This window comes from Apium graveolens, chromosome 2 (genome assembly GCF_009905375.1).
Source record: "Apium graveolens cultivar Ventura chromosome 2, ASM990537v1, whole genome shotgun sequence".
NCBI classification, from domain to species: domain Eukaryota; kingdom Viridiplantae; phylum Streptophyta; class Magnoliopsida; order Apiales; family Apiaceae; genus Apium; species Apium graveolens.
The window spans coordinates 56875907-56886022 of NC_133648.1; the positions used below are offsets into that span (position 1 = coordinate 56875907).

Sequence of the window (10116 nt, forward strand, 5' to 3'; positions counted from 1 at the left end):
ATTAAAACTTTTTTATCGGATCATTCAATCTATCCAAACCGACCCAATCCGATCCAAATCGATGTACAACAAATAAGGTTGGGTTGGTTAAGAACTTATATTTTACGGATTGAGTTAAAAATTTCAAATAAATTTAAATGAATCAGTTATAAAATCAACTCTAACTCGGCCGGGGTAGTCCTGGTTCTCGTCGTAGGCACGTATTCGAAAAACCTATAAATAAAATAGATTCCCATAATAATAAACCGGGACATGCCCCACCCGAACCGGGTTTAATTCACCAACTGTCAAACCGGAAAAAGCTCTTTCTCAATATTTGCATTGTAAACATCGAAACACACACAACACCCTCTTCTCTATTTCAATCTTTTTGTCCTCTACATTCATTTTTGTATGTATTTCCCAACCAAAATCGCCCAAAGACGATATAAACGAGGCTACTACCCTTCTCTGTATTCACATAAATATATACAATTACACACACTCCATACATTTCTCACTTCATTTTAAACGCCCCCCAAATCTTGTTCATTAGGTGATCACCACCTCTCTATGCTCATTTTTTAGCTCTTTCTTGTTTGCCCAGATTCAGTTTTAGCTTGCGTTTTTATCTTTGGGTATGTAATTGCACATATATCAAGATTTAGTTTAATAAATGTTGTTGTTTATATGATTGCTCTTTTGGGTATTTTTGTTTTGATTTATTATGGTGTAAAAATGGAATCTTGATTGTTTTTTTTATTGTAAGTAATGGGTTAATTTGTATACATATGTATGATCATGTGGAAAGATTGATGCTTTATTTAGTTTAAATGGATTTATTTTAGTTAAATATTAAGTTTGGAGATATGTTTCAGTAAATAGTTTGATTTGCTTTGTGATGGTATAAAAATGGAATCTTGATTGTTTTTTATTGTAAGTAATGGGTTAATTTGTATACATATGTATGATCATGTGGAAAGATTAATGCTTTATGTAGTTTAAAATGATTTATTTTAGTTAAATATTAAGTTTTGAGTTATGTTTCAGTAGTTAATAGTTTGTTTTGCTTTGATGTGGTATTAAAATGGAATCTTGATTGTTTTTAGTGGTTTTAGGCTTCTTTAACATTTTGAATGATGGGTTAGTTTGATGGTTGATTTTAGGGTTAATGAAGCTTTACCTTTTTTCTGTATTTATGTGTATGATCATGTGGAAAGATCGAAGCTTTGTGTAGTTTAACAATAATTATTCAAGTAATATCTGATTTTGGTTGATTTGTTTGTTTCGTGTTATGTTTCGGTTTGGTTCAATGTCAATTTGTTTGTTTGCTTTCATGCGGTGTAAAAAAAGTGTTTTTTGGTTTTCTGAGAGTTAGCCACATATATTTTTTTAAGTTATGGATTAGTTTGATAGTGGTTTTAGACTATGAATGTAAAACTTTAGGCTTTGCCTTCTCTCAACAGACAGTAATATACAATCATGTGTAAAGATGATAAACTTTAAACTAATTGATTTCAAGTAATTTAATTACGTGTAAAGAATAAAGATGATGCTTTAGAGTTTTGTACAGTCTGAATGATTGATTTTTTAGGTGGTTTTGGTTGAACAGGTTGAGAATTTGGAGTAGTTGTAATCTTGATTGGGAAAATGGCATCGATGCTGCATCCTACAGCTACTGGAAATTTGGCTTCTGGGACTTCGGTCTCTGACCTTCTCCAAAGCTCAAGTAATGGTGTTAGTGGTGTACCTCTGAGAACCCTAGGAAGAGCACGACTGGGCATGAGTAAGAGGGAATTTTCTGTTGTTGCAAAAGTAAGGAAGGTCAAGAAGCATGAGTATCCGTGGCCTGATAATGCAGACCCAAATGTGAAAGGTGGAGTTTTAAGTCATCTATCGCCTTTTAAACCCTTAAAAGAGAAGCCAAAGCCGGTTACTTTGGAGTTTGAGAAACCTCTAGTGGCCCTACAAAAGAAAATCATCGATGTATGTCTTCTGTTAATCTTATTTCTATTTATTCTGCTTTATCGTTAATTGAATAGAAGTATACCATAGTTTAGCTTATGAATTGTTTTTATATTGAGTGTAGGTGCAAAAGATGGCTAATGAAACAGGCCTCGACTTCACCGATCAAATTATCTCTCTAGAAAACAAGTATCAGCAGGTATTATTAATCTGTAATTAAACACCCTTTATACATTTATGATATTGCTGAAGTAAATATTAAGTTGGGAAGAGATCTTATATGTTGTATCGTAACTACAAATATGTGGTATCGTATTTATCGTTTTTTTTCAGTTCATTGTTCCACTTGAATCATGTTTGCTCATTTATGCTTATGCTGTGCACTTGTAGCAGTCAAAATAATAGCTATAATTCTTATCTTGAATTGATGTGTAACGCAGAAACCAATTTATTGAGATTTCACTATCCAAACTGCAGTAAAAACCAAAAAGCTCCTTTTTTCCTTGGATATATCGAAATAAATGGCAATGGTTTGTCAATTGCTTGTACATATGTTAATTTTTTCATATAACTAGCCTGTGGTAGGAACACCAGTTATGAAATCTGCATTTGTTCTATTACTAAAACACATATAAGTTATTGCGCTTGTTGCATTTGAGTTCATCAATGTGATTTAAGTTTAACTCTTGAGTGATAATTTGTGAATTGCTGTCAAGAACTGTGCTGCTCATAATATATAACTAAGAATTTTTTATTTCCCAACTTCAGATGATCACTTTGTTTAAACATACATGTCTCTGTCAACTTTGCTCACTTTAAAATAAATTGCAGGCTCTGAAAGATCTCTACACACATTTGACTCCCATACAGCGTGTGAATATTGCACGTCATCCTAACAGGCCAACGTGTCTTGACCACATCTTTAATATCACCGAGAAGGTTGTACTCTAGGACTTTTTGACTTCTCATTCTTTTGTTTTTTCTTTGGGTAGTAAACAAACAAGGATAGCTGTAAGATCTCTCAATATGGTATTTGAATCTTTCCAGTTTGTAGAGCTTCATGGCGATCGGGGAGGATATGATGACCCTGCAATTATCACTGGTCTTGGATCTATAAACGGGAGAAGCTACATGTTCATTGGTCAACAGAAGGGTAGAAACACAAAGGAGAACATTATGCGCAACTTCGGAATGCCTACTCCCCATGGGTATGTATATAAGGAGGCGATTTGGTTATTCTAATTATTTACTGTATCTTGATTTATATGTCGACCTCTAATGGTGAAGAGAGTTCTTTACTGTTACCCTTATTGACAACAAAATGGAAAGTTTATCAAATAAAAGAAAATTAAAGAAAAAATTAGATTCATCTTTTACTTCGGATTTAAGGAATATTTCCTTAGAATTTGATCCTGAAATGAAACCTTCTGTTTCCAACAGCTACAGGAAGGCTCTGCGCATGATGTATTATGCAGATCATCATGGATTCCCTATAGTTACTTTCATTGACACTCCAGGAGCATATGCAGATCTTAAATCAGAGGAACTAGGCCAAGTATGCGTGTACATATATTCGAATGTGTAGTTCAACTATTTATATCCCTCCCAGTTTTATTAAATAAGTTGTTTTTTCTTTATACAGGGCGAAGCTATAGCTCACAATTTGAGGACTATGTTCGGTCTGAAGGTACCTATTGTTTCCATTGTTATGGGAGAAGGTGGGTCTGGTGGTGCTCTGGCCATTGGCTGTTGTAATAAAATGTTAATGCTCGAAAATTCTGTCTTCTATGTTGCCAGGTACTTGAGAACAATTGCAATTACTAAGTTTAACAATCTCTTTCATGGTCTTTTATGAGGTAGAATAGTCTGAGTACTTTGGTAATATCAGTGTCCTTAAAATGAACTTACATCTAAGAATTGGAATTTGAATTTGCATCGACACTTTTAACTAGTTTTGTGTGGTTTTTCTCCTGCCTCAAAAAATGCATATTTGCTTTGCCTCTGGCATCGTCAATATTTATTGATTAGACTTTACGTAATTATATAAGCTTTATCATCAAACAAGCTGTTATGGTCTCCTATTCAAATTGAGGAAGAACCGAAGAAGTAGTTCTTTGACTAACCTTTGGTCAGTCTAGTTATTACTTCTAGGTACCATCATGTATAATATATATATATATAGGCTTTTGCTCAAATGAGAACCCTTTATTATTACGAGATATGAGATCTAATCTCAGCCACACATTTTTTTATTTTAAATTAATCACAACCACCCATTTTACATTTTATATTTATATAATCCCTCCCCATCTCAATCTTCTGTCATCTAACTCTTTCCACCTCTACTGACCAGACCCTCGCCGACGGCGGCCTCCCCCCCCCTCTCTCTCTCTCTCTCTCCCTCTCTCCCTCCCTCTCCCTCTCACCCTCCCTCTCTCTCTCTCTCTCACTCATACAATAGACACACACATCTTTATCATCCTCCATACCTCTATCTCTCTTCGCATCCTTACAACCCATCGCCTACTCTAAGTCATCAACGCCGGAATCTGCAGTGATATTTTATCTAACCGGATTCTGTTTCATTTTTTATCGATTTTCCGGCAATTTTCTGCAGTGATTTTATTTTTGACGGTGATGATTTTCTGGTGGTCACCGGAGGTGGTGGTGGCCGGAAATGGAGGTCGGCGATGGTTAAGGGTGGCAGACTGTGGAAGTAGAAAGAAGATAGATGGTGATGAGATATTTTAATATTTAAAATTAATGTGTAGTGAGAGATTAATATAAGCTATAAAAATGAGTGGTTATAATTGGATCTCATATCTCACAATAAAATGGTTCTTATTGGAGTGAGACCCTATATATATATATATCCCTAGAATATATCTACAGTTTGGGTCTCCATACAAATAGGGATTCTGAATAAGTTTCAACAGATTGCAGTATAAACCAAGATCTTGATTTTTTTTCCCCTCTCATTTTTCCTTTTTTTGCTCAACTGTATTCATTGTGTTGTGTGGTATGATGGATAAGCTCATATTTTGATGCTTGTATTTTGTGCTTGCACTTGTGCTTACGGTGTTTATAGTGGTCTATGAAATCATCTGGACTTATCATGTTGTGCGAGTCTGTTCCTTTCCAAAGTGTATAATCTTTAAGAACTAATATTATTATTTTTGAGCTGTATGTATTCATTGATCACTTATACAAATTTTAAACATTCAATCCAATTTTGTTGCTGTAATTTATAGATACCGGTAAAGTTGGTTGAAAAAGTTAAAAGTATGCAATTGATTAGGAAAATTTTGATCATGCAACTTGTGGTTTCTTTCTTCATTCATAATTTAAACAAAGTATATGGCAGATGTCATATCCATGAGTTACTCTCGTGAAAGTGCGTTTGAGTTATCTGACAAGAAATACTTCATTTAATTTTGAATGAGTATGTATTAACCTTCAAATCTTCCGGTAAAGATATCAATAAAAATGGCATGAAATCCTTTTTATATTTAAAGTACTTAGCAGAATTTCACTAGTGGTAACCTGTATTGCCAAGTGAATGTGGTTCTTTATTCCCTTGAAGAATGCCTCCAGATCTGATATATATTAACTTGATGTGATAATCTTTTTTGCCTTTTTTGAAACTATTCCAGTCCTGAAGCATGTGCAGCAATTTTATGGAAGACCGCCAAAGCATCTCCGAAGGTTGTATGAGCTTTTTACTTTTGTGATCTTGGCTTGCTGGATTGTGGTTGATTATTTTGCTAAAATTTTTACTTCCTCTATGTACAGGCAGCTGAGAAGCTTAAAATAACTGCTACTGAACTGTCTAAGCTGCAAATTTGTGATGGCATCATCCCTGTAAGAATTCTAAGATGTGCTACTATTATTATTTGGAGTACAGCTCATGTGCAGAAACTTTTTCAACAGCATATGAAATTATTCACACACAATTATGGTCCATGAAACCTTCCTCGTGTCTATGAAAATTAGGACTGTAATTATTTCTCACCTAGAAACTCTTGCTTCAATGAAATAAGCATATTGATTTAATTTTTAAATGTAAACAAAATTTTGTCCTGAAGAAACAAGCCTTTAGTTCTACTCTTATTACCATTTCTTAATTTTTTAGGACGAGAATATTGTCCAAAGAACTCCGACCCTTGTTTCTTGAAAAGTTAATTACTGTGACATTTCTCACAATTCTATAATTTTGTGAATCTAGGATGAATTCAAAATGTACAGACCCTTTCCCTAGTATAATGAATTTCTTTGATTTCTCTTAGATATTACATATCTAACGAACTGCTAGGTTATATGATTTTTTTTATCAAAATGCAGGAGCCACTTGGGGGTGCACATGCCGATCCCCATTGGACTTCGCAACAGATCAAATCTGCAATTGTCGAGTCAATGGATGTGAGTACATTTAACTTCAATTTTCAATTTTCTACAAGAATAATATAGTTTTGCTTGATCTTTGTGTATTGTTTTGTTTCATAGGAACTTATAAAGATGGACACAGAAGAACTTCTGAAACATCGGATGCTCAAGTACAGGAAACTTGGTGGGTTCCAAGAAGGAATTCCACAAGATCCCGTAAAAAAAGCACATATGAAAAAAACAGAAAAACCCGTTGTCCCAAGACCTGACAACTCAGAACTAGAGGGTGAGGTTGAAAAACTGAAAGAGCAGATATTAAAAGCAAAGAAATCATCTGCTGCGCCTCCTGATTTGGGTATGAATGAGATGATCGATAAACTGAAAGAAGAAATTGATTATGAATATTCCGTGGCAGCTAAGAGTTTGGGCTTGAAGGACAAAATTGTGATGTTACAAGAAGAATTTGCAAAAGCAAGGAATTCAAAAGACCAGAAAATACAACCAGCTTTACTGGACAAGATGCAGAAGCTTAAGGAAGAGTTCAACCAGAACCTGCATACGGCTCCCAACTACGAAAGCCTTAGCATCAAGTTGGGCATGTTAAAGGAAGTATCTACAGCCAAAAGTCTGTCTGAAAAGAACAAGGAGGCATCTCCACTTCAGCTAGAGATCCAAAAGAAGTACAAAGACATCTTGGATCAGCCTGGAATTAAGCAAAAAATTGAGTCATTGAAGGCTGAAATTGGAAACACTGGCGCATGTGGAGTTGAAGACCTAGACCAGGGGTTGAAGGTGAAAATTGTTCAGGTCAAAAAAGAGATAGAATCAGAACTTGCTGATGCTCTTGAGCCTTTGGGTATGCGTCTTAGCAAAATTCCGGTGCCAGTAAAGGCAAAAGTGGATGAACTCAATAAAGAAAGTAATAAGATAATCAAAGATATTATTAGTCATTCACCGGAATTAAAGAGCAAGATCGAACTTTTGAAGATAGAGGTAGCCAGTGCCGGAAAGACACCTAGTACAGAATCAAAAAGCAAGGTGCAGGCTTTACAACAAGAAATAAAGCAGGGAATCGAGAAGGCTATTAATTTATCAGCCTTGAAAGAGAAGTTCGAGCAGCTAAAGGCAGAGATTACTGAAGCTATTGAGTCTTCTGAAGAAACCAATGAAAGTTTAGTTTCAGGTAATGCAAATGGGTCGATGCCCCTATTTAATTTGGAAGCAAACCGCAGCTATTATTGAGGTACATTTGTCATTATCTAACAACAATATATTTTACCTTCCTATGGCCGTCTAAATTTCTGTTACGAGTGTAGGTCTGTATTTCTGTTACGAGTGTAGGACCCTGTATATATTGACCGTCTGTTCGCACTACCTGCATGTAACTGGGAATGACTAAACTAAAAATACTGATACTAGTAATTGCTCTCTGTATAAATATGTTAACATGTCGAATCATTTCTAATCTAGTCCTTTCTCTTGATAGCAAACACAGGTGAGAGTTGAGGAAGTGATCATGATAGTTGATACATCTGTCAATTCCAAACTACAGTAAGGCTCACATATGGAAGCACTTTCTCAAGTCTGAACACATGTTTAGCAGCCACAAGTTTTCATTCCCTGGAAGATTAGATCATGGCACAGAATAGATGCTTATTAAAGAAGCTTCCCCATTTGGTTGTGATTCTGAGTTTATGTTTTTGTTCTATCTTTTTTCATCTTTTACATAGGTACATTACATTTGCATCTTTATGTTATTGACATGAATCGAAACATAATGTATAAACTATGCTATATAACAGGGAAAGTCTTGAATCCTTTAGAATCAGAAGAAACTTAAGTCGTGTGGCCTATTCTTGTATTTTACATCCCTTGTCCATCCTTGTCTAATGTTATTTGCTCTGATATAAAAAGTTCTTTCTCAGTGTATGCATGAGGATTTTTTTTTGCTAAATTGTATTGTCCTGGTTTTGCATTTAAGGATTAGCGAGTTTTTATCAGAATTCAGTTTAAATTGAAAATTAAACCTGTTCTTTTTAATGAAACAGTTGTGATTTAAGATGTTTTATTGTAGTTGAGTTTCAACAACATTCCTTTTAAATGTATTCTGATATTATTTTATTATTATATTTAAACTCTAGTTATGTATTTGAAATGGAGGAGGGAGAAATAAATTATGAAGGATGCTAACTTTTTAAGGAATTTGATATGGAGGAGAGAGAAATGAATTATGAAGGATATTAATTTTTTAAGGAATCATTAAAATGTTGTTCAAACTCTATTTTATACAAGATTTCTTAAATTTTAGTCTAGAATCCCAAATAACTAACTTGTTGGAGTTGCTAGGGTATGAAAATTACTCTTAAGAGCATCTCCAAGGGAGAGCACCTGTTAGCAATAAAATCTACGTGACAACCCTAATTTTAAAAATATAGATAATATGTAAAAAAAACAGTACTCCAAGGGAGACACCTGTTAGGTAAAATTTTAGATGCCGAGAAAAAGGCACGCTACATTTGTTGAATGAATGACTGTCATCTATATTTGAGCCACGTCATTTCCCTCTACAATATTTCTCCAGCAACTTATTTTACCTCCACTGTACACCTTCCCGTTAGAACATTTGGTTTCATCAAATATATATAATTAAGGTTTGGGATTTTAGAATTGAGTGAAGTTTTACAAAAAATTATATATATATATATATATAATAATTACATTTAATATATATATATACTAATTTAATTTTATATTTTAACTTTATATAATATTAATTGTAAAAATTTAATATCAAAAAGCTGTAAAAAAAATCATGTTAACCAATTTTATTAATTACTTACATAAGTTTTTATTGTACATTTTGATATAAAAAACTATTAAAAATTACTTGGATAAAAAAATTAGTTAAATATTTTATAATATATAAAAGTAATGTTTGTTAACTAATTTTTTTCATGATTTAAATATTATAATAACATCAGTAAATATTTTTATTTTATACATATATATATATATTATTTCCACTTATATTAAGTTAAAAAAATTATTTTTTATTAATAATTTCTTATCAACCCTTTTTGATAAAACATAACTCTTAAAATTTAAAAATAATAATAAAAACTGTTTTTTGAATATAGCTAATCATTATAGCTAATACCACTGAAGCACAATTCCTTACAGGTTCATCAATTTTTACATAATATCTATTTTCTACTAATATAGCTAATGAATATAGCTACTCCCGTTAGAGATGCTCTAAATACCCTTACTATTTAATATAATATCAAAATAATTAAAATTGAAGTCGAATTTTACCTTCTCCAGATATAAAGATAAAGAATTTTACAACAGTTATTTATTTTTACAACAATTGTTGTGGTGCTCTGACATCAATTGCTACCCGCTTCCATGGTGTTGATCAAAGTGAACAACAAATTAATGACAGAAACAATGAAACAAACTCTTTACTTACTGATATAAAACTAGTTTTTAAATAGGCTAATCGGAGGCACTACTAGGGGGACGCTATAGAACCGTCATATGCAAACCCTTAGGCTGTATTTGGATGGGTGCTGGGAGGGAGTGGGTTGTGATAGGTTCAAAGAAATCATATTTGTGCGAGGGTTTATCGAGGATTAAAAGGGGTTAATTTGCAATACAAACATTGAACTTTTCTAACACTCCAAATTGGGGTGTTGGCATGCTTACTTTTTATTTATTCATCCTCTCTCTTTCATTCTCTCTCTTTATTAAAGTTTTTTCACTTTTTTCTTTTTGAATTTTTTGAAT

The 10116-nt window shown here is 33.3% G+C and overlaps 1 protein-coding gene across 5 annotated transcripts; it reads left to right on the forward strand.

Moving 5' to 3' along the window:
- The first annotated feature begins 336 nt into the window (after positions 1-336).
- Positions 337-8193, forward strand: LOC141707441 (acetyl-coenzyme A carboxylase carboxyl transferase subunit alpha, chloroplastic-like). Of its 5 annotated transcripts, none has more exons than XM_074510607.1 (12): positions 337-617; positions 1574-1965; positions 2069-2143; positions 2776-2883; positions 2992-3152; positions 3385-3499; positions 3587-3741; positions 5598-5649; positions 5737-5805; positions 6286-6363; positions 6448-7570; positions 7814-8193. In XM_074510607.1, the coding sequence occupies exons 2-11, from the start codon at positions 1630-1632 to the stop codon at positions 7567-7569; spliced, it is 2271 nt and encodes a 756-aa protein (XP_074366708.1). In that variant the 5' UTR covers positions 337-617; positions 1574-1629; the 3' UTR covers position 7570; positions 7814-8193. The 5 variants fall into 5 exon arrangements, with proteins under 5 accessions (XP_074366708.1, XP_074366706.1, XP_074366710.1 ...); XM_074510605.1 differs by having other exon boundaries at positions 1592-1965; XM_074510609.1 differs by having other exon boundaries at positions 1592-1965; positions 6448-7510.
- Positions 8194-10116: the final 1923 nt, after the last annotated feature.

Excerpts from the sequence above, each read along its gene's own strand:
- LOC141707441 (XM_074510607.1), top strand. The coding sequence starts at position 1,630 with ATGGCATCGATGCTGCATCCTACAGCTACTGGAAATTTGGCTTCTGGG. Across the intron at positions 2,144-2,775 it reads TAGAAAACAAGTATCAGCAG|GCTCTGAAAGATCTCTACAC; the intron begins GTATTATTAATC and ends AATAAATTGCAG. Across the intron at positions 3,500-3,586 it reads AATCAGAGGAACTAGGCCAA|GGCGAAGCTATAGCTCACAA; the intron begins GTATGCGTGTAC and ends TTCTTTATACAG.